The sequence below is a fragment of the Lithobates pipiens genome, unplaced genomic scaffold, assembly GCF_037356315.1.
Source record: "Lithobates pipiens isolate NorthernLeopardFrog02 unplaced genomic scaffold, aLitPip1_a1.2 Scaffold_1, whole genome shotgun sequence".
NCBI classification, from domain to species: domain Eukaryota; kingdom Metazoa; phylum Chordata; class Amphibia; order Anura; family Ranidae; genus Lithobates; species Lithobates pipiens.
Window position 1 is genome coordinate 247,057,311 of NW_027507685.1, and position 24,280 is coordinate 247,081,590.

Consider the following 24,280-nt stretch of genomic DNA (forward strand, 5'->3'; position numbering starts at 1 on the left):
CACTGCTGAGCAAAAAGAACATCAAAGCTCGTCTCAATTTCTCCACAACACATCTTGCTGATCCCCAAGACTTTTGGGACAACATTCTGTGGACCAATGAGACAAAAGTGGAACTCTTTGGAAGGTGTGTGTCCAAGTATATCTGGCGTAGAAGGAACACTGCATTTCATAAAAAGAACATTATACCAACAGTAAAATATGGTGGTGGTAGTGTGATGGTCTGGGGCTGTTTTGCTGCTTCAGGACCTGGAAGACTTGCCGTGATAAAAGGAACTATGAATTCTGCTGTCTACCAAGAGATCCTGAAGGAGAATGTCCGACCATCTGTTCGTGTACTCAAGCTGAAACGAACTTGGGTTCTGCAGCAGGACAATGATCCTAAACACACCAGCAAGTCCACCACCGAATGGCTGAAGAAAAACAAAATGAAGACTTTGGAGCGGCCTAGCCAAAGTCCTTACCTGAATCCTATTGAGATGTTGTGGTATGACCTTAAAAAGGCCGTTCATGCTCGAAAACCCTCTAATGTAACTGAATTAGGACAATTCTGCAAAGATGAGTGGGCCAAAATTCCTCCAGGACGCTGTAAAAGCCTCATTGCACGTTATCGCAAACGCTTGGTTGCAGTTGTTGCTGCTAAGGGTGGCCCAACCAGTTATTAGGTTTAGGGGGCAATCACTTTTTCACACAGGGCCATGATGGTTTGGATTTTTTTTCACCTTTAATAATAAACACCTTCATTTACAAATTGCATTTTGTGTTTACTTGTGTTGTCCTTCACTATTGTTTAAATTGGTTTGATGTTCCGAAACACTTAAGTGTGACAAACATGCAAAGGAACAAGGAAATGAGGAAGGGGGCAAACACTTTTTCACACCACTGTACGTACATTTCAATTTAAAATCCATCTCTTTAGCTGGTTTGCATAAATTAGTGCTTTTGTTCAAGACTTTTCTTTAGCAAATTTGGAACGCATAAAGTTTCCGATCCTTAATCCACATGATAGGTGTCTAAGTTGGCATGGCGAGGCCTGGCATTATATTAAAGGCGCATTTGTTCCCTGGCCTCCCATAATGCTGACTTTGATGTCTCTTTCACACATAATACCTCGACATGTTGTGTTTTCTCCTTCTTCCCGATGCCCTCAAGGGTGACTTCCTTTGGATTGGTTTTAATTAGATGTGTACTTGGAGAGTGTGAATGCGGAATTGGATCTGTACCTTAAAGGACTTTCGCTTTATGAAAAGGAGATTAAAAAAAGGGGAAAAAAGAAAAGGAGATGGAACTATAGTTATTTATGTGTTACAAACGCAGTTGTTGAATCCGTAGTTGTAAAGGTCAGGCTTTGGAAAAACTGTTCATGCAGCTTTTTTTACGGAACGCGTCCGAACTGAATGGAGAGATAAGTATTAAGAGGCATGAGAGCTCAGGGCAGAAATCCAATGAGACCAGTACAAGGAAAACAAAATGGGTTTTCTCCAATGTTGTTGTCACGTGAAGATGTTCCATCTAAAAAAAAAAAAAAGTAGAGGTTTGTGAAAAGATTTGTATGCAGGTGAACAGTGGCGGCCAGTAGAATTTTTTTTTTGGGGGGGGGAGACAAACAGTACCACCCCCCCGATCAGTCAGCGGGCGTGTCAGGTGCACTTACCCCATCTATGCAGCGCTTCACCGGTGGCTTCCCTCGCTCTTCGGCAGCAGCGGTGGCGACGGATCTCCCTTCCCCTGCTCTCCACGGGCATCAGTGGCTTCCGTTTCCTTCTTCCACCTCAGCGGCCAATTGGTGCTTTTCTCTTTTCGGTCAATCGGAAAACGGGTCTCAGACCTGCTTCTGATTGGCTGGATTGAGGATCAGTGTTACAACAGCAAAAATGTATTTGCTGTTGTAACACCTGGGAGGGCTCAGGGCGCAATGCTCTGCGCTCCGAGCCCACCCTATTTTGAAGCCTTTTAGAGCCTGTGGCTCTAATCAGGTGCTTCAAAAAAAACACCCCTGCCGCTGTAATTCAAGCACCCGGTATCCTAAAATGGGCCGGATGCCTAAATTGGGGGTGGCCCATGCTTTGCATGAATCTATCCATTATTCATATAGGCGGTGGCATGGAGAGAGAGGGTAGAGCCCGGGTGCCCCTAATGGACGGGCTGCCACTGTAGTTGAAATCTGGTATCAAGGCTGCAATTAGAAGTCATGGGGCCCTGTACGGCCTACCTGACAGACCCTCTCTAGTGTCTTCCCATTAACTTTAGGTGACCCCCGTGCCTAGTGTCTCCTCATACCCCAGCTGGTTTTATTCCCACAGCCCAGCATTCCTTGCCTGGGGCCCAAACCCAGGCCCTGGGCCCTTTCACTCCTCTAAAGAAAACAGTGACTTCTCTTGGCAGTTCCCTGGAAAATATCACCCCACAACGCACCTGTGGATGTCTTGTGAAGCGTCCAATGGAAGCTTTCACAGCATGCACCTTCCTCTCTCTCCACCACTGCCAATCAATGGAGGAGGTACGCTCAGAGAAAAAGTAAAGGAATAGTAAGTAGAGTTATTATTTAGGCTGACTCTGGACTGTTCTTTGGCACTTTGCTGGAATTACACTGCATTGGGGTCACCAATTGGCAGCCGCTGCTGGGCCTGGGCCCTGGCACCTTTGCTGACCCAGACGCAATACAGGAGTATTGACTGTACCCACTAATCAGTGGACTTGTCTGGTATAGTTCTGAATGTACTGTATGTATTGTTTAACAATTCGGTAAGACGCCAACTATGAAACAAACAAAAAAAATTAAAAAATCACCGTGCTTAGGCAAACCAATCAAGCAAACAAAGGCTGCCAGCACAAAAATTTGTGATACCAAATCTAGAAATCGATATTAGTACAGTGCAGCACTAATGATCAAACACCACCATATGAATGAAATTATAAAGGTAACCTATAAATAATATCACTAGTTTGTCACACCTATAAAGATTCAAACAAATTAGACATGAAAATATCACACATATATAGAATAATTGGTGCGAATATTTCAAATATTCCGTGATAATAGCCCACATGTAAGGCAATCTATAATGCAGCGTAATTCCAGCAGAGTGCAAGAGAACAGTCCAGAGTCTAAATCTATTATTTGTGTCCCCATATAATGTCCAAAAAAATGTCCACACACAACCTTATTTCTCCAATCTTCGAACACCTGTACAGAAAAAAAAGCAATAAATGTTCCCTCATAAACACACTCCAGCCTCTTACCAGATTGTATTGACCATTACTTAAAGAAATGGTCAATCAGCACATAAGGGGTTAATGCATCCCAATTAGAAAACACCACCCTGAGCACACAGCCAGAGAGCTTCTGAATCACCTCTTAGTAAAAATAGAGAAAGGAGACACAGGGCAGCCTCATAGCGTATTCTCCTATAAAATAATTTATTTTAAAAAATCCAAAGTGCCCACTTACCGTATATACTCGAGTATAGGCCGACCCGAATATAAGCCGAGGCCCCCAATTTACCCCCAAAAAAACTGGCAAACTTATTGACTCGTGTATAAGCCGAGGGTGAGACATGCCTGTCCATCCCTGTGTGTGTGTCCGTCCATCCCTGTGTGTCCGTCCATCCCTGTGTGTCCGTCCATCCCTGTGTGTGTGTCCGTCCATCCCTGTGTGTCCGTCCATCCATCCCTGTGTGTCCGTCCATCCATCCCTGTGTGTGTGTGTGTCCATCCATCCATCCATCCCTGTGTGTGTGTGTCTCCATCCATCCATCCCTGTGTGTGTGTGTCTCCATCCATCCCTGTGTGTGTGTGTCTCCATCCATCCATCCATCCATCCCTGTGTGTGTCTCCATCCATGTGTGTGTGTGTGTGTGTGTGTGTGTGTGTGTGTGTGTGTGTGTGTGTGTGTGTGTGTGTGTGTGTGTCCAGCCTACCTTTGTCCCGAGCCTCCGTCCCGTGCCTTGCCTCCTTGCCTCCGTCCCGTGCCTTGCCGCCTTGCATCCGTCCCGTGTCGTGCCTTGCCTTGCCTTGCCTTGCCTTGCCTTGCCCCCGTCCCGTCCCGTCCCGTGCCGTCCCGTGCCCTCTTCGTCGGCGGCCATTGTAAAGTTCAAAAGCTGCGCCGCCGCCTTCGCCTGTGATAGGCGGAACACTGAATTTCCCAGCAGCCTGTGTTCCGCCTATCACAGACGTCGTATCATCCTCGTCCGTAGTACGAGGATGATACGATGTCCGTGATAGGCGGAACACAGGCTGCTGGGAAATTCAGTGTTCCGCCTATCACAGGCGAAGGCGGCGCCGGAGGCGCGGCTTTTGAATAGAATGGCCGCTGTCTGTCTGCTCGACACGCTGATCGAGCAGGCAGACAGCGATGACTCGAGTATAAGCCGAGGGGGGCACTTTCAGCCTCAAAAAAGAGGCTGAAAATCTCGGCTTATACTCGAGTATATACGGTACATATGTAAAATCTACAAAATCAATATTGCTCAATAAATCACCAATGAGCAAACAGTTTGGTCCCTGGCCAATTGCTGGCTAGTGTGAGTGGTGACCAGTGGTGGCCCGTCCATAAGGGGCGCACCCCCCCAACCTCTATGCGCTGGCCCCTAATCTCCATAAGGGGCACCGGATGCATAGAGCTCTACTGTTTTGTTTTTTGTGAAGCACATGATTAGAGCTGGAAGCTCTAATAGGCTTCAAAAAAGTTGGGCTTGGGGCTCAGAGCACTGCACCCTGAGCCCACCCACTTGTGACAATAGCCAATCAACATTCGCTATCATCTTCCTGCTTCTCCTCCCAGCCAATAAAGAGAGGGATTGGGCCCTGAGATCGGATTGGCCAGGAGAAGTGACCAGATTGGCTGGAAGGAGAAGCTGCCGAAGCCACCTGCGACCTGGATGGTGTAAGTGTGGGGCTGTTGAGTGGGGCTTGTGAGCGCGGGGGTGAGTGTGGGTCTTGTTTGCCACCCCCCCAAAAAAATGGAGTCACTGGTGATGACGTCACTCCTGTAGGCCTGTCCTACGCATTTAGTCACAGATGGTGTTATAAGGGGACAGGTCGGAATGAATTGTTTGCCCATTGTAGATTTTCTGAGTAATATTGATTTTGTAGAAAGCATCATATCTCTGGACCGGCTTCTTGGAAACAGTGGACTATGCTTGTGCAAACAGTGTCAACATGGCAGTTTGTAGCCTCCACCAGGGCGCTTATGCCAGGGTAACAATACAGGAGTACGACTAGGGGGGCGGAGTCACTCTATAACAGGAAGTGCCTAAATAAGGGCCTTCATAGTACCGGGTTTTCTTTGAATAAAATGCACTCTGGCTTCTGATAGGAGCACTGACAGCAGGCGATATAAAGACAATATGGGACAATGCTTCCCACTCTGCTTACACTGAAAGTAAAATGAGGTCACAGCACTTCCTGTTAGAATGGATATTTGGGTAGAGATGAAGTAGCCCTGTCCTGAGTCTTTCTATAGAAACAGGTAATTTCTCTAGTGATCTACTGCTGGCTGACTGCTGACAAGAGCTAGATCACTATTGGGGGCTGGATGGGGTCTCAGTGGTGCAAAGGTTACCAGTAATGCATTGCAATACATACATTTTACAGCGCATTACCACAAAACAGATTTCTGAAAACGAAACGATTTTGCGGTTCTTTCAGCATATAAGAGGTTACACCGGTGGCCTCCTATATTCATTGAGTTGACCACCAATGTTCTAAACCCTACGTAATTTAAGTCTGAGATATGTCTGCTTTTAGGTTGCATGGGTATTTGTAAGGGAGCAGAGTCTTATGCCCTGTACACATGATCGGATTTTCCAACAACAAATGTTGGATGTGAGCTTGTTGGTGGAAAGTCTGACCGTGTGTACGCTCCATCGAACATTTGTTGTCGAACTTTCCGCCAACAAATGTTGGCTAGCAGGTTCTCAAATTTTCCGTCAACAAATGTTTGTTGTCGGACTTTCCGATCGTGTCCGTAACTGTCCATCGGACAAAAGTCCACGCATGCCCGGAATCTAGTATAAGTCGGAGATATAACTGCCATTTGTAATGGAGATATCACGTACGTCTTGTATGTCACTACGTCCCTAATTGTTGGCCAACGTTTGTGTGACCATGTGTATGTAAGACAAGTTGGAGCCAACACCCTTGGAACAAAAATCCAGGGTTTTGTTGTCAGAAAGTCCGATCGTGTGTACAGGGCGTTAGAGTAAGAACATTTAGGAGTTGATTTACTAAAACTTTAGGGCTCATTTACACTTGCTTCAACTTCAACACACATTAATGGCTAATTTACACTTGCTTCAAAACAAGGCTTAGGACATGCTTTGTTAAAGCTCTCTGAACACCAGTCAAAGCTCCTGTCACTAAATAAAATGGTTAGCTTGCAGTCCTGTTTACACCTTGCTTTTTCTTTGCTTCGGGCTTGGCTTCAAAAATTATACCCAATGTAGCTTTAGTGGTGCTTCAAAACATCTTCAAAGCCTCCATAGAAGTCTATGGCAAAGCTCACTTGAAGCCCCACCGAAGCCTCATTGAAGCTCCACGAAGCCTCATCAAAGCTCCACCAAAGGCTCATCAAAGCTCCTCCAAAGCCTCATTGAAGCCCCATTGATGCGCCACCAACGCCTCATCGAAGTCCCATCAAAGCACCAAGCAAAAGCAGGTGTAAACAGGACTGTAAGCTAACCATTTTATTTAGTGACAGGAGCTTTGACTGACTGGTGTTCAGAGAGCTTTAACAAAGCGTGTCCAAAGCCATGTTTTGAAGCAAGTGTAAACTAAAAGTGCAAAATCTGGTGCAGCTCTGCATAGAAACCAATAAGCTTCCATTTTTTTTTGGCAAAGCATAATTGACCAAGCTAAGTTAGAAGATGATTGGCTACCATGCAAAGTTGCACCAGATTTTACACTCTCCAGTTTTAGTAAATCAACCCCATAGGATGTTTTGGTTAATCACTTAAAAAAAAAAAACATAGGGCTGTTGGACACCATGTTATTATAAAATTATATTTAAAAACAGAACTACATTTTTCTATATTATATTGCACATTCCTCCTACCACAGTAATATGTTCTTGTTCCCTGAAACGCATAAGAAAGTTCCTGTGTTCTGAGAAACAATGGTTCTGTCAGATTACCTGGACGCCGGTGACTTATATGCGATTCTACGGCTTTCTGCAGTTCTGATTGATCCTGACATTTACATTTTGACAAGGAAATGTAATAGTGAGATTTGTCAGCCCACCAGGGCTTTCTCTGCTTAACTAAGATGCGCTAAGAGCTACAAATTATGGCCGATGCCCTCTGAATATCAGAATCCTGAATTATTAATGTGCCACAAGGTGTTCATTCTTGTATCTGGTCTTCATTATCTCTGGGCAGAATTCTGCAGGAGAGAGGATTAATTTTTTTACATTTTTTTTCCTATGTGTATTTGCAATAATTATCAAGCTTCCAGTAAGGCCAAAAATATGTCAAGCCAAAAAAAAAAATACTCTGCTGGTGCTGGGTTCAGTTAGGTGGGCCAATAAATTTTTTCAAGACCAGTGATATTCAACTACTGGACCACTGCCTCCCCAACCTCACCAGACTTGGATAGCCGTTTGGAGGACTGAGAGGTTCTCAGCTGGCCCTTCCCATTACATCAAAGCCAGGGTCCTATTATTGCTTTTTATAACGTATGTACCTTGGCTAAAATTACTCCCATGGGTGGATTGCTTGGCACCTGACAGATCAGAAATAGTTATTCTTGCACACAGAAACATATTAATTGAAGAGGAACAATTTTAGTGGTTCAACATCACAAAACACCTAATCAATAAGGCACCACATCCCAGAGAATTGAAACATGAATCAAAAGCAAGAAAGGGAATTAGGGATTTTGACGGTGCAAATAGTGACTAGATAATAGACATTATTGGATAGGATACAAAATTATGATACAAATATTTATTAAATTCAAAGTTAAAATTCATTAACAATTATTAATGAAATATAAAAACACAGGACAATACAATGTAGTGGTTGCTCTCATTAAACACACATGATCCCAACATGTTTCGCAGTAGGTTGCTTCTTCGGGGGATGTGTGAATTTTTCAAAGAAATCTTAGGCTATCTGCAGCCAAGGGTGACACTTTACTCTCAAGACTGTTTACTTACCACTGGTACCCTTTTGGTAGTTTGTTTTCTTGAGTACTAAATATCAACGCTCGCCCATATTTCGACAGTCATTCAATCAATTCATTTTTGGCCGGCTTTTTAGCCCCCTGCGATTTAGCATGGTTGTGGTTGACTCCTGAGGCGGACAAATTCCCTACTTCATCATCTATGTAGCGGCCTAAGATTTCTTTGAAAAATTCACACATCCCCTGAAGAAGCAACCTACTGTGAAACATGTTGGGCTCATGCGTGTTTAATGAGAACAACCACTACATTGTATTGTCCTGTGTTTTTATATTTCATTAATAATTGTTAATGAATTTTAACTTTGAATTTAATAAATATTTGTATCATAATTTTGTATCCTATCCAATAAGGTCTATTATCTAGTCACTATTTGCACCGTCAAAATCCCTAATTCCCTTTCTTGCTTTTGATTCATATCAATTGAAGAGGCAGTGGTGGGCACGTGGTCTTACTAAGGTTGAGGAAACCCCTGCTTTTCAGGCTAGACCGGTGTCTCCAAACTGTGGCCCATGGGAAGTTCATGGGAGGAGAAAAGAGTCCAAAGTTCACCAGAAACAAGGTAAGATAGTCCAAGGAGTTGTCCAGGGAGCTGTCCGGCTACTCAGGGGCCTCAGCAAGAAGAGATATTACCAGACACAGCTAGAGGTTGCCGTTTCAGATCGGGGTCTTGACATCGCCCGTTTTTCATTTGATAATGATGGATTTTTCTTGCATATCTTCCTAACATATTAGTTTACCCTAACCCTATGATGCATAGCACCATACTCAACTTCTGTCTTCCTCTAAAGTTATTGTTCTGCTCCCTATGCTATCTCTGTCTTCTGATTACAAAGTATGATTGGAAAAAAAAATGTTTGTGTCTTAATGTTGTCAAGGGCATATTTAGCACAAGAGGGCCTAAGTGACACCATGACTTGTATGGTGTCATTGGTAAATATCCTTTAGTTTCCAATGGTCAATGCTGGACAACCGAGGAAAGAAGTCAAACATGCTATGTCTGTTCTATATCAAGACATGTATATGTTTTTTTTTTTTTACATTTATAGAGAAATTCTAGGGTGAACTTTCACTGTATGTATGATTTTATAAACTGCTTTTTTTCCCCCCCTGTAGCCCTTTGTACGTCACTCTTCTCTCTCGAAACAGCTTCCTCTTGGAAAAAAAATAAGTAATTCAGCCTTCTCTCAGATGGCTTTTGCTTCAATACCTTCAATACCTTTGAGCCCCATTTTCCTCAACAATATAGATCCTGTCCAGGAAAAAAAAAAAGAATAAAGTTTAGTTTGCTTAAAGCGAGATATCTCATTCGTGGAATAATTCAACAAAAATATTCCCGGTCTGTGTTTAAGAATCAGAATGCTTCTTGAAGAGTGGACGACCTGTCAGAGATGTCTCCTTTGCTTCTTTTAGCTGAGTGTGAAGCGTGCCGAAATACTTTTTTTTTTTCTCTTTTCTATTCATTTCCTTTTGCTTGGGGTTTATTCTGCCTATTGGCTGAAAGATCAGTCAGGTTTTCCTGTCTATATTCCATCTGTGAGTCTCCGAAAATTCCTTCCTAATCCCAGTCTATCCGCTAAAGCTCTCGGCCTTTTGTTAGGGTTGACCATGTGACTATGAGCATAGTTGTGCTAGCTTTCCTTTACAATTATATGTTGCCTATTGTATCCTATAAAAGGAAACCATTTTTAGTGACTTGACTTCTGTTCAAACCAGCCTAGGCGAGCACTACGCTAATGTACACATCCATACTTATTTTGTAAAATTCCCATAACGTCTAGTTATAGTCCATTTAAACCATGTTCAGTATATTTGATTCTATACTTTGTAGGGAGGAGTAAGAAAGCTTGTCGGGTTCTTATTAGGGGAATGGATAGGTAGTGCTGGAACCCTGAGGCTGCCCTTTTGGGGGAGTTGCTGGAACCCTTAGGTTGCCCTTTGGAGAAAGCACTGGAACCCTGGGCTGTCCTTCAGCTCCTACACAACAAAAATTGTGTTAATATGGATTGAATTGATAATGGTGCACTCTAAAATCCCACAGGGTAATCCCTTAGTGTGCATGCAGTATATGGTTTGGTTAGAGAAAGGGTCTCAAACTGGCGGCCCTCCAGCTGTTGCAAAACTACAAGTCCCATGAGGCATTGCAAGGCCGACAGTTACAAGCATGATTTCCTCAGGCAGAAACATAATGGGACTTTTTTTTTTGGGGGGGGGGGCGCAAACCTGGCTACCACACTACCTCCCTCCCCGTTGATCGATCGCTGGTTCGCGCGCCTGCCAGCGCCATCCAGGTCACAGCGGCAGCGGCGGCTTCCCCCTGAATCTCCTCCGAGTCCCGGTGGTCCGCTTATCCTCCCGGCCAATCAGGTCTTAGGACTAGACATGTGCATTTGTTTTCGTCCGGATGCATTCTCGTCCGAATTTCAGGTATTTTCGTTATTGTTTTAACAAATGATAAAGAATGCGCAGAATCCGAAAACCGAAAGAACCAACATAAACAAATGCTTTATTTTCCTTTTCGATTCAACATGACGCTGACAATAGCAATGTGTGTCCATTGAACCTGTGGTCGAATGTGCCTAACCTTAACTCTATTAGTCCAAGATTATTCGACATAGAGAAAAAAGATTTGACATGAAGATTCGACGAAGCAGTCACCGTGAGCGGACATTTACGGTCAAATGCTCCGCCCATAGGCTAATGTTGGTTGACTAGTAATAATAATTAATAAATATAATTATTACTAGTTTCATACAACATTAGAATTCTACTATAGCTTGTTGGCAGAAACATTCGACCAGAAATGTACGATTGCGGCGTCGTACAGTTTAGCTGCTCCGTCGAATCTTCTTAGATTAATTCGACAGACACCATAAGCCTTCAATGACAGATTCGACCTTAATTATTTCGGATTTTTGGACAAATGCATTTTTTTTAACAAAACAAAATAAATAAAAACGAATTTCAGGAGTAGCTAAATAAATGTGTTTTTTGTACGAAAACGAAATTTCCGAAACAAAATATTTCAGTGTGCGCATGTCTACTTAGGACTCCCGGGCCAATCGGGTCTTAGGACCCGCTTCCTGATTGGCCAGTAGGAGAAGCAGGAAGACATTAGCGAATATTAATTTGCTTATGTCACAAAAGTGGGTGGGCTCGGGGGGCGCAGTGTTCTGCAGCCCGTGCCCACCCTTTTTTAAGCCAATTAGAGCCTCGGGCTCTAACCATGTGCTTAAAAAAAACATTGAAATCAATGCGTCCGGTGCCCTGCATGGAGATTAGGGGCCGGGCACATTGGATAAGGGGGACGGCGCCCCTGTGCCCCTTATGAGCGGCCGCCATTGATTCCCTTTATTCCTTTACAACTGTACAAAAAAAAAAAATTGGAGCGCGATCTTTTCCAGGTGGGGGGGGGGGGGGGGCAGACTGATGTGAAGTTCTGTGTACAGCGCCAAATATATATATATATATATATATATATATATATATATATATATATATATATATAAATACTGTATTTGATTGTAGTTACTTAAGCATCAACCTGTTTAATTATCGAAATGAGGTTTGCGGCATTGATGTCGCTATCAAATTAGGGATTTTTTTTTTCTTTTACTGTAACGTCTGTCAGTAAAGTGTTCAATTTCTTCCTGTAGCTGTTAGCGCCATACATCCTTAATTGACGGAGGGAAGGCGCTGATACGATTAGCATCCTGTGTTAACAGTCATAACCTCTAAAGAGCGTAACAGATGTTCTCAGTCTCAAGGACTTCAGGGCATTTATCACAGGATCCAGGTTGCAGATTTAAAAGAGGAGGAAAAAAAATAAATAAATAAATAAATCAACCGCATTCGCCGGTGGAATAAACAGCCTCGTTATAATTAGTGGCGTTTTGTACATAGTTGGCTGAGATTTGCAAGCTGAGGGATTTGTGGAGGTAAAACAAAATCCACGTCAAGTGTTTTTCCTATTTGTCAGCCAATAAAAGGTCGGAGGCCACCGTGGCGGTGATGTGTGATATCACGCCCAATATTGTACGGCCACTCTCTGCGGCGTGTTATGATGCCGCTCACACAAGCTCTCTCTGATTTGCTGCTAATATGAGTCAATAGTAAAATAATACACCGCTCCAGGCCAGTCTGTCTCCACACCTCCCAACTTTTTGAGATGGGAATGAAGGACACCTATCGGCAAAAGTATGCAGGCATAGGACACGCCCACTACCACGCCCCCTTAAAGGAGAATTGTACAAAGAAACAAGATTGGTTAAACTCACAAGTGCTTTTTTTTTTTTTTTTTTTAACCACTTCTATTCCTTTATATTGGCTTTTGGAATGTACAAATGTAGCAATTTAGAAATCAATGTTTAGCGCCGGAAAACACTTTTTTGATAGATAAAAAGTGCATTTTATGTACATCCATATAGATCAGAACAAAATGAGAAGGAATGAGGGACAGAGGGACATTGCTCCAAATCAGGGACAGTCCCTCGAAATCAGGGACAGTTGGGAACTATGTGTCTCCTCTTGCCCCCAAACTGAAGGTGCTGGTCCAGTTCACATGTATGCAGGTGCAGCCTATTTTCTGCACTGCAGGTGATGTTCATCTGCAGCAGAAATGCAGGTGAAGGAGGAAGTCGAGAGGAGCCTAGTACCTCTGTGGCTCATGTGTCAAACGCAAGGCCCGCTGGCGGAATCCGGCCCTCCAGACAATTTCACGTGGCCCTCACATCTCTCCTGTAGCTGCTGTACCCCTCTTAGGTAGCTGTGGAGAGGCTCATCTCTGCTATCCCGTCTCAGCAGTCAATAGCTGAGAGCAGAACGGAACTCCTTCTACAGATCCTGCAACTCTCTGTACAACCGCAGTGCTTCCTTGTCTCTGTTTCCCTTTGTCCAGCCCTTCTCTGGTCCTTTTCCAGACCTTGCACTTCTTCCTGCTTTCTTGTCTCTGCTTCCCTTTGTCCAGCCCTTCTCTGGTCCTTTTCCAGACCCTGCACTTACTTCTTCCCAGCTCTGCCCCTAGCTTCTTCCCAGCAGCAGCACAAAGTAAGGTTGATGCATTGTGATATAAGGGAGGTTCCGGACTCTTGACTTCTGATGATGGGGGGTCAGTGGCAGACAGTGGTAATTTTCTTTGGGGGGGGGTGGCAAAAAGTACCACAACCCTTCCCATCAGTCACTGTGGGCCGGCGGGCGTGTCTGGTGCACTTACCCCATGCATCGCTTCTCCCAGGCTCTCGGCAGCGGCGGGGGCTCTCCCTTCCCCTGCTCTCCAAGAGCGACGGCTCTGGCTTCCGTTTCCTCCCTGCTTTTGGGAATCTTCTCTTTTCGGCCAATCAGAAAACTTGTCTCATACCTGTTTATGAATGGCTGGATTGAGGATCAGTGTTACAATAGTGAATTTGCATTTGCTGCTGTAACACCTGGGTGGGCTCACGGCGCAATGCCCTGCTCCACGAGCCCACATATTTTAAAGCCTATTAGCTCTAATCAGGTGCTTAAAATAAAAATTGCCCCACCATAGTAATTCAGGTGCCCGGTGATGTGAAAGGGGCTGGATGCCTGAATAGGGGGTGGCAGCGGCGGCGGCCATGGATGCGTCTGGCACGCTGCAAGTAGATTAGGGGCCAGGCGCATGGATTAGGGGGGCTGCGCCTATAATGTAGTGGCCTCCACTGCTTGGCACCAAGGCCCGGCCATCGAGAGGCCGCATATTTGTGTGTGGCCAGCGCCAAGAGGTTAAAGTCTTGTTTGCACCCTCCCCCTGTCCACTTCCACATTTGCCCATTTGGCACATTTTAAAGGGGGATCGGGTACCTGTTTTTGACAGGTACCCGCTCCCATTTCCTGCTAAGATTGCTGTGGCGACCTACGACGATGTCTGGCCCCTCCTCCACCCCCCCCCCCCAGGCCTTCCGGGAGACACACAGGTCCCAGAAAAATGCAGGACCATTCGGAAAGCGCAGTATGACTCACCCATGCACAGTTGGAAATAGGCTGTGAAGCCGGAATTTTTCGCTGCTGGTTTGCTTTATCTACGATGCCCGGTGCCAGCACTCAAAGCCAATTGAAGTTGGCTCTGTTGCCAACATGGCTGTATCCCTGGATAGGTAAGTGTCCTTATATTAAAAGTCAGCAGCTACAATACTTGTAGCTGCTGACTTAAAATCTTTTGAGGGGGAGACTAGAGCTCCTCCTTAAGTAAATGCCTGGAAGTTCCAAAAATGATGTATTAAAGTCAACCATAGATAAAAACATCATGGCCATTTAAAGATGGGAGCAAACGTTGATGTGTTTTATGTTAAGAGCACTTAATCATAATTCTGATTAAAACTTTGTAAGTAGAACAGTTACAGTATTTTGACATTGCACCAAGGGTACGGTGCCCTCCTCTTTTACCCTCTCGTATTTACATTCTGTCAGAAGAAGGGTGCAGCAACAAATAAGTAAATTTATGGTAATGTTGCCTTGAGACGTTGGAAAGGTTATTTTATAATAATACGGGTACTATGTAAATCACTTGTACCAGGTAAGGGACACCTGCCGTCTGCCGCTGTTCTCGCTACAGTGTGACTGGCTTTTATCTTAAAAGAACACATTAAAAAGGGGAAGGAAATAATGGCGTGTTTTTAATTCCTAGAAAACCCCCCACTGGGCTGACGTTGTAAGGAGAGGAGGCTTGTTCAATTTTCCATTGTAGTGGAAAATGTATATAGAGTATCTCATAAAAGTGAGTACACCCCTCACATTTTTGTAAATATATTATTCTATCTTTTCATGTGACAACACTGAAGAAATGACACTTGTCTACAATGTAAAGTAGTGAGTGTACAGCTTGTGTAACAGTGTAAATTTTCTGCCCCTCAAAATAATTTAACACACAGCCATTAATGTCTAAACCACTGTCAACAAAAGTGAGTACACCTCTAAGTCAAAATGTTCAAATTGAACGCAAAGTGTCAATATTTTGTGTGGCCGCCATTATTTTCCAGCACTGCCTTAACCCTATTGGGCATGGAGTTCACTGGAGCTTCACAGGTTTCCACTGGAGTCCTCTTCCCCTCCTCCATGATGACGTCACAGAGCTGGTGGATGTTAGAGACCTTGTGCTCCTCCACCTTCCATTTGAGGATGTCCCACAGATGCTCAATAGGGTTTAGGTCTGGAGACATGCTTGGCCAGTCCATCACCTTTACCCTCAGCTTCTTTAGCAAGGCAGTGGTCATCTTGGTGGTATGGTTGGGGTCGTTATCATGTTGAAATACTGCTTTGAGGTCTAGTCTCCAAAGGGAGGAGATCATGCTCTGCTTCAGTATGTCACAGTACATGTTGGCATTCATGGTTCCCTCAATGATCTGTAGCTCCCCAGTGCCGGCAGCACTCATGCAGCCCCAGACCATGACACTGGCACTACTGTAGGCAAGACACCCTTGTCTTTGTACTCATCACCTGGTTGCTGCCACACATGCTTGACATTATCTGAACCAAATAAGTTTATCTTGGTCTCATCAGACCACAGGACATGGTTCCAGCAATCCATGTCCTTAGTCTGCTTGTCTTCAGCAAACTGTTTGTGGGCTTTCTTGTTCATCATCTTTAGAAGAGGCTTCCTTCTGGGACAACAGCCATGCAGATCAATTTGATGCATCATTGTGCGGCGTATGGTCTGAGTACTGACAGGCTGACCCCCCACCCCTTCAACCTCTGCAGCAATGCTGGCAGCACTCATACATCTATTTCCCAAAGACAACCTCTGGATATGACACTGAGCATGTGCACTCAACTTCTTTGGTCAACCATGGCGAGTCCTGTTCTGAGTGGAACCTGTCCTGTTAAACCACTGTATGGTCTTGACCACTGTGCTGCAGCTCAGTTTCAGAGTCTTTGCAATCTTCTTATAGCCTAGGCCAGTGATGTCCAAATATGTCCATGTGGCCATATTCAGTCAATGATGTCACCAGCATCCCTGCAGCAACACATAACACTGGGACGGTAATGCTGGGGACATAATTGCCCTAATATTATCACGTGGCCATATTTGGTCAATTTTATTTTCCAAATATAGCCATGTTAGGTTAATGATATCGCCAGCATCCTGACCCCATGGCCGCATATAACAAAGGGACAGTAATGCTGGTGACTTCATTGACCTAACATGGCCATATTTGGTCAATGACATTGTCCAAATGTGACCATATTAGGTCAGTGATGTCACCAGCATTCCTACATCCGCACATAACAAAGAGACGGTAATGCTGGGGACATAATTGCTCTAACATGGTCACATGGCCATATTTGCTCATTGATAGTTTCCAAATATGGCCATGTGGACATATTAGTTCAGTGATGTCACCGGCATCCCCACATAACAAAAGAATGGTAATGCTGGTGACAATATTAATTTAACATGGTCATATTTGGTCAAGGACATTGTCCAAATATGGCCTGGGGACCATATTAGGTCAATGATCTCATGGAATCCTGCCATGCAGCCACACATAACGAAGGAATGGCAGTGCTGGTGACATCATTGACCTAACATGGCCACATGGCCTTATTTGCTCAATGACATTGTCCAATAAAGGCCTGGTGGCATTACTAGGTCAATTATGTCACCGGAATCCCTGCCATGCAGATACACGTAAAAAAATGGATGGTAGGGCTGGTAACATCATTGGGCTAACATGGCCACATGGCCATTATTGGTGAATGACATTGTTCACTGATTTGTTCATGGTCCATTGTCCAATGTCCATGGTCGCTGATATCCCATCCCTTTGTTATGTATATCTGCCCGGCAGGGAATTCCATGGTCGCAGCTGTTTGAGTCAGCGGCCTGCTTTTATTTTTCCCTTAGCTTATCCTTATTTTATCGCTGTATTTAGCTTTTTGCCTGAAGTTCGGCTTTAATAAACCTCATAAACAACCAGAAAGGGTGACTTACTCTTTATAATATCAGCAGAAAGGGATTTGTGTTTTTTCTGTTTCTTCTGTGGCTTAGCATCCGTCTTCCTGGTGCACCCTCTGCCTTTTGTGGATGGAAAAGTATATTTAAAGTACATAAAAGAGGTTCATAAAACATGAACTAAGCAGATAATGACAAGATCATTTTAGGCCCAAAAGTCTGATTTATCAAGCTCTCAGGATCGGGAATATTATACAGATTAGTGTTGTAAGGAGGAAGAAGGCTTTTGAAGCTAAGCTGATTAATACAACATTTTTCCGTCTAATGTTTTTTCATGTGCTGGATAGATAAAGTTAATGGACAAGGGACCTCTAAGACGGGTTCTCGTAACCGTCAGCATTTACAAGCCCAAAACTTTTTTTTTTTTTTTTTTTTTTAATTCTCTTTTTCATCCGCTCTTTGAAGGTGAAGCGTTTTCTGCGGATTTTCAGACGTCAATTTCGTTAGGCCTCTGTATGATTAATTGTTCTTTCTGCAACATTAATTTTGTAGGCTGTCGAGTCTTCGAACCTTTTCAGGGACTCTACAAGCCTACGAGGCATTGCAACGCGTAAGGATTTCCAAGATTTGTAATAATTATTTTTTTTATTTGTATCATCTTTCTAGGTATGCAAAGGAAATAACAGATTGGTCACGGTTGAGCTTGGCTATGGGCAATGGAAGTTGTGCAATATATTAGTGTCATTCTGTCTTAGCTGTGTTTTGGGGAATGTTCATTTTTCTTTGGTACGTTTTTGTTAAATGAAAATGTACTCAAAGCCAAACCTTTTTTTTATTTTTGGTTTTGGATAGAGTAGGAAAGGATTTAGAAACCCTGTCTTAACCAGCATCTTTAAAATAGAGAATGGACGAGAGCACCATAAGACTAGTGTGAGTCCAGTAGGTTTTTATTGTACAAGACTTGTAACAGGTACCACCCCGATCTTTCCACGATGAAGGTTTTTTTTTTTAAAGACCCCTGAAACGTGTTGGTTTTTTTCTAACAGTAAATTGTATTCGGTTTGGTAGATGGGTAAACAGTTCATACAAAGTAAACATTACAAACATCTCATGAATAGAAATTCTTGCAACAAGTGAATAATAGGCAATTGGCCCTTTCTGATTTAACTGATATCACTGAACAGTACAATACAATTGGGTGTCATATTTACTGGTAGATATCGTTGAAGCCTAAGGTTAGAATCAAGACTGCAACATGAGAGATTATAACTTAGAAATTACAAATCAGCATTTCCCAAACACAATTATTAATGGCTAACACTTGTAGAGATTCGTGTGTATATGAAAAGCTAAGGGTCAGAGAAAAGGGCATGAGTGGTAGTGTAGGCTTGACAATTCTTTCTACCAGGAATAATGGGGAGCCTGTTGTTATCCATGGAGGGGGTCTTTTGCAATAGTGTGGTTGAAGTCATGTAATCCACTCTGGCCAATGTTGTCCTCCTAATAAAACAGAGATCCTGGGGAGGTTGGGGGGATTGTAGAGTAAAGACCAGCTGAGCTTACACTAGTCTTGTGGCCCTCTCATCCTTTCTAATTTCTTCTCTGGTAATTTCCAAGGATACCCCTGTTGACAGAGAGCAGCCCTTCAGAATTGGACTTCAGGCCCTACCATTTCCATTCTTGGGTCCAGCTCTCTACCAAGACTTTTACTGTCTTACCAGCATCTGGATGGATCATATTCATACCCTTTGTGATCCTTCCAATTATACCAATCCAGTACACACTGCCTTAACCATTACCAAACCCTGATGAAAGGTAATCCTTTAAACCACAGAAACACGTTGACTTTTTTTTATATAAGTTTGTAAAAGAAATTGAATCCAGACTTTGCACATTCTGGTTCTAGTGCTTTTTTTCACCTCTAGAGCTTACTTGAGTTAAGCACTAACATTCAGCATCTAATCCTGGTAGACCTGCCTAAGGGTAACTATCCCCTCTACAATACTCAAGACTTGACTCGGAATATGAATTGCTGTATGAGAGCCATAATACTTTTTAGGTTTTTGTGAGTCCTCACAACAATAACAATTTTACATAGGTTCCAAGCTTTCCTCATGCCAATCCAAGCTACTGTGCTTACACTAGTCTTGGCCCACTTTGATCCTTTCTACATTCTTCACTCTACTCTGGTGATTTCCAAGGACAGAAAGTAGCCTTTCAAAATTGGTCCTACCTTTTTTTTTTATTCCTGGGCCCAACACTCTACCAATACGTTTATTGTCTAACCAGCATCTGGAGCGAACAAACTCCTACCCTTCAACATGCCTCCAATTATACCAATCCAGTACATGCTCCCTTAACCATTACCAAACCCTGATGAAAGGAGACCAATTAAACCCCAGAAAAGCATTGACTTTTTTGTGATACAAGATTGTAAATTAAATGAAATCTAGACTTTGTTCATTCCGGTTCTAGCACTTTCTTTTTTACACTTCTAGACCTTACTTGAAGTGCGAATGTTCAGCCACCAATCCTGGTAGAGCTGCCTAAGGGCAACCTGCCCCCTCTACACTACTACTTGTCTTAGGGACCATTGTAACTGTGAAGGAAAACCCCAAAAATGTAGATTGTTACTGATACAGGAATATCTTCTAATGGGGGAAGTACTGGGACAGGTTTGTCTAGCGCCCAGGGCTAGGATGCGGAACTGCGTCCCCTATCTCAATTTTAATGCATGCCATACAATGGGTTTACTGCCCTGTGTCCATTCTCTGCTCCCTTACTCTGCTGTGTCCAGGGAAGCTGACCCTTCTGCCCACCCCTTGTCCCAGCCCTTAATGGGGGTCATTTGTAGTGGGAACAACTCTAAGGGGGCTCATGGGACCCTGATGCAAGGGGTAAGGCTCTTTGGGGACTCTGATGTAAGGGGAGGCTCTCTGGGGACCCTGATGTAAGGGGAGGGCTCTCTGGGGACCCTGATGTAAGGGGAGGGCTCTCTGGGGACTCTGATGTAAGGGGGGCTCTCTGGGGACCCTGATGTAAGGGGGCTCTCTGGAGACCATGATGTAGGGGGAGGCTCTCTGGGGACCCTGATGTAAGGGGAAGCTTTCTGGGGACCCTGATGCAATGAGGGGTGCTCTGGGGACCTTGATGTAAGTAGGGGATCTCTGGGTACCCTGATGTAAGAGGGATCCATACTCAGATATGTATCATTTTTTATATTTAGATATATATAAAAAAATACATACACACACATGTATATTATATACATGTGTATGCCCGCCCAAGCGTATGACTTTCTTTACTTCAATGCTATGAGCTCAGCCCTGAGATCTTTTGCAGACCTAGCAACTCCCCTGGTGGGGGCCTTTCATGGTTTCTTGTATCGGGGCCCTGAAGATTCTAGATACGACTCTGAAGATTCTAGTTACGCCTCCGGGCCCATGCTATCACAAGGGATTTTGTATTTAAAAAAAAAATTGCGTTCGAAAAACCGCTCTGCAACTACTGTGTGACATAAAAAACACCCACCATTATGTTCTCTACAGCATCTGCTTGGGTAGCAAGTGGTTATTTAACAACTAAAAAGAAATGTTTTGGCCTTAGATAACTTAAACATATTTGGGAGACTGTGGCGGGATTTGGGCTTGGGGGGGGTTCCCCTTGGGCTTACAGTGGGAACTATACTTCCAAATAATGGAACAGGCCATCATCTGTCTTTTATTCATTTTTTTAGGGTGGGCATCACCATACGCTTTATTCCACTATATATTTTCAATACGGCACACCTGCAATCGTAGACATTCAGATTAAAGAAAGCAACTTTGTAAAAACTTTTATTCATGCAAATGCGTAAGAAGATCTTTGTTTTCCATATACAAGACTCCGGGTGGAAGGGGGGAGAGGGGGGGGGAGGGGGGCGGTTGTCTTAATGTAATGGCAGATGGTGTTTCAGATGAATCCAGAATTTGCATGCCATGTGCAAAAACATGTTTAAATTGTAGAAATATGTTCACCATGCCAACTCACTTTTCAATATTAATAAGAAGCATAACAGCGAAGTGTTACCATGAAATATAGATTGTTTTGTAAAGAATTAAAATAAGTTGGTGTCGCACTATTCGCCAGGATTCCACAGAGGACAATGCAGACCCAGGTCTATTCACTAATCTGTAGGCGTTATTTTAGCTGCGTTGTTTGTTATTTTGTCTCATGATAGTTTTCTCATCTGTTCAATTCAGAGACATAAATTCAGCAAGAGAATGCCACTGTTGTTTTTTTTCCACATAAAATAGTTATTTAACTACTGAATCATTTATCTCCCTTGAATTATTTTATCTTGTGAATCATTATCTGATACGGTTCAGTTTTTTTTTACATTCCTCAATAGACAGAAATTTAAAATGAACGTCAAACAGGAGCTAGCAGTATTTCAAAACCCAACTCCAAATGGCAGCTGTGGCTGAAATACCTTCATTCCGGAGATGCCCCCCTTGCAGTATTTTTTGCATGCCCCTACATGCTGCCAGTCCTCTGGGTAGAATGCCCAACTCCATTCAGCCCCTTTTCTGTGACCTCTGGCTGTCATGGAGGGTGGCAAGTCGGCACACTGGCCTCACAGTACTTCTGTACATTGCATCATTCGCACACGATTAAATTATTTTTTGGGCACTTTTCTTTTTCCTAGCCCCTCCCCCCACCCTCTTTTAACCCATACTAATGCCCAGTTACATCACCAATATTGTCTCCAAATATCACTCAAATCGTCCCCTCTGCTCTTCTCAAGACCTTCTACTCTCAAGCTCTCTCGTCTCCTCCTCTCATGCTCGTCTCCAGGATTTCTCCAGGGCCTGTCCCGTCCTCTGGAACTCTCTACCTCCACCTGTCCGGCTATCCCTCTACTCTCGCTACCTTCAGGCGATCCCTGAAAACTCATCTCTTCAGGGAAGCCTACCATGTCTCCAACTAATCTCCTACCACTTCCATCAGCTGATTCCCCACAGTTACGACCTTTTGTACCACCTGCCCCACCCTATTAGATTGTAAGTTCTTCTGAGCAGGGCCCTCTTAATACTTTTGTATTTTATTGTATTGTAACTGTATTGTCTCCTTCTATATTGTAAAGTGCTGCGTAAACTGTTGATGCCAAATAAATCCTGTATAATAAAAATAATAGGCTTTTATCACAACTTACCATGTGAAGCAAGATATACTCACCTAAGCCCCCCATATAGATCCCACACTGCCACCATTTCCAGAGAGGGGAACCAATGACCCAGCACTGCAATGCCCCCCTGAGATGAAGTCCTCTTCTAGATCCTAAGCCCTTGTACACACGGTCGGACATTCAGACGGAAAATGTCCGATCGGACCGTGTTGTCAGATAATCCGACCGTGTGTGGGCTCCATTGGACTATTTCCGTCGGACCAAGTTTTCCAGCTTGGCTATAAAACTTTCCGACAACATGATCCGATCGGACCTTGTCCGATCATGTGTAGAGAATTCCGATCGGAAAAAGTGCCATGCATGCTCAGATCAAATTCCTAGACCAAAGCTATTGGCTACTAGCCTGAACGTAGTCCCGTCGTAATGAAATAACGTCATCACGTTCTGAAGGATCGGATTTTCCGACAACTTTGTCCGACCGTGTGTATGCAACAGTTTCGGACAAAATCCATTGGACAAAATCCGACGGATTTGGTTGTCGGAATGTCCGAACCGTGTGTACAAGGGCTAAGAGGACCTTGCTGTAGCCTATCCAATAGGAGGTATCAATCTCAGGCAGGCACTGACATGGACAGCTGAAGAAGGATCCAAACCAAGAAGTAAACATAAGAAGAGAAGACTCAGGGCTGGAGTGTCACATGCCCGTGGTCACAGGTAAGTTAAAAGGGGCTTTTAGATAGCGCTATGTTTTTTATGTAGTAAATTCTTAGAGGGGGATGGGTGGTAAGGAGGTGTTGGCAGGGAAGAAAGGCTTTATCTCCGAGTGGTGTAAGAAGGGTTGAAATTTAAGCACCACATCACTGCTAAGAAGTCCAGATACAACTTTATTCCATTAAAGGTCATGGGGTACAGACCAAGAAATAGCCAATGCATTTTAGGGGTATATGTGACCCCTTCATCAGAGCTTGAGTGCTAACCAAGTGAACAAACCACTAGTGAACTTGGACATACAATGGTATTTATTCCAGTGTGAGTTGAAAGCACCGGCCTAATCAGCAGCTTGTTTAGCCGCAACCCTGGGTGTGGATTTAAGGCTCACCCACTACTGTCAAGATAAGGAGAAATTTCCATTTCTTGCACTTATCTTCATAAACAACATCCCTCTCAGGGAAGTCCAAGGTTGCTGTGGTAACACAGGCAAACATCTGGAGGTGTCCACGGCCCAAAGACACAGGGGGACCTAGCAGCAATGGGAGAGGTGCTTCACATACGACTGGGTCTTCTGGGTAAACTGCATGCTATTGGGCTCTGGCCAAGCTGCCCACAAGTCAGTTCTGACAGTCTCTCACCTGGCTGCAGACCACTTGTCGAGCTACCTCTGTCTCATAAAGTGTGGCCTTTCTGAGCTTCTGAAGAAGGGAAACAGAGAAGCCTATCTATTCCTGGATATACAGGAAACCAGGCAGTTGTGGAAGAAGGAGGACAAGGGATCTGTATCTGTGGGTTCTTATTGTAGAGATTAACCTTCACTTCCTGCCAGGATAGAAAATGAGGGGAGATCTCTCCAACCAAAACACAAACAAAAACATATTTTAGCAAGGGTTAGAACTTTGACAATCTTTATTGTTATCTGTGCCTTGCTGTCCCGTTGACAACCATTCCTCCATTTGTTGTATGGTCTTGTATGTGTCACATGGTCAGGAAGTGAGTTAGTCTTTAAGTAAACACGGTATTTATGTGTGGTAAAGATTTCTTAAGAAAGTTTTTCCTTGACAACTTAATACATCTTTGCAAAGACCGCCAGGGAGCAGTGCGAGAAGCTGACCACCATGCACAACAATATGAACAAGCTGTATGACAATTTGGGAGAATACTTCGCCTTCGATCCCAGAGCGGTGAGCGTTGAAGAGTTCTTTGGGGACCTCGCCAATTTCCGAGCGCTGTTCTTGGTAAGCTCCTTTTATAAGTTTCTGTTTCAGAGAAATAATTATGTATGTTTTTATGTGTAGTTTGTGTGTACATCAGTGATTCT

General features: G+C 43.8%; 1 protein-coding gene across 3 annotated transcripts in view; it reads left to right on the forward strand.

The window, feature by feature from the left end:
• DIAPH2 (diaphanous related formin 2) overlaps nucleotides 1-24,280 on the forward strand; it is a 1,637,420-nt gene that overhangs the window by 1,232,310 nt on the left and 380,830 nt on the right. For all 3 annotated transcript variants that reach the window (XM_077484914.1, XM_077484903.1, XM_077484922.1), the window contains one exon: nucleotides 24,033-24,197. In XM_077484914.1, coding sequence (XP_077341040.1) covers nucleotides 24,033-24,197 — 165 coding nt within the window. The remainder of the gene's footprint in view (nucleotides 1-24,032; nucleotides 24,198-24,280) is intronic.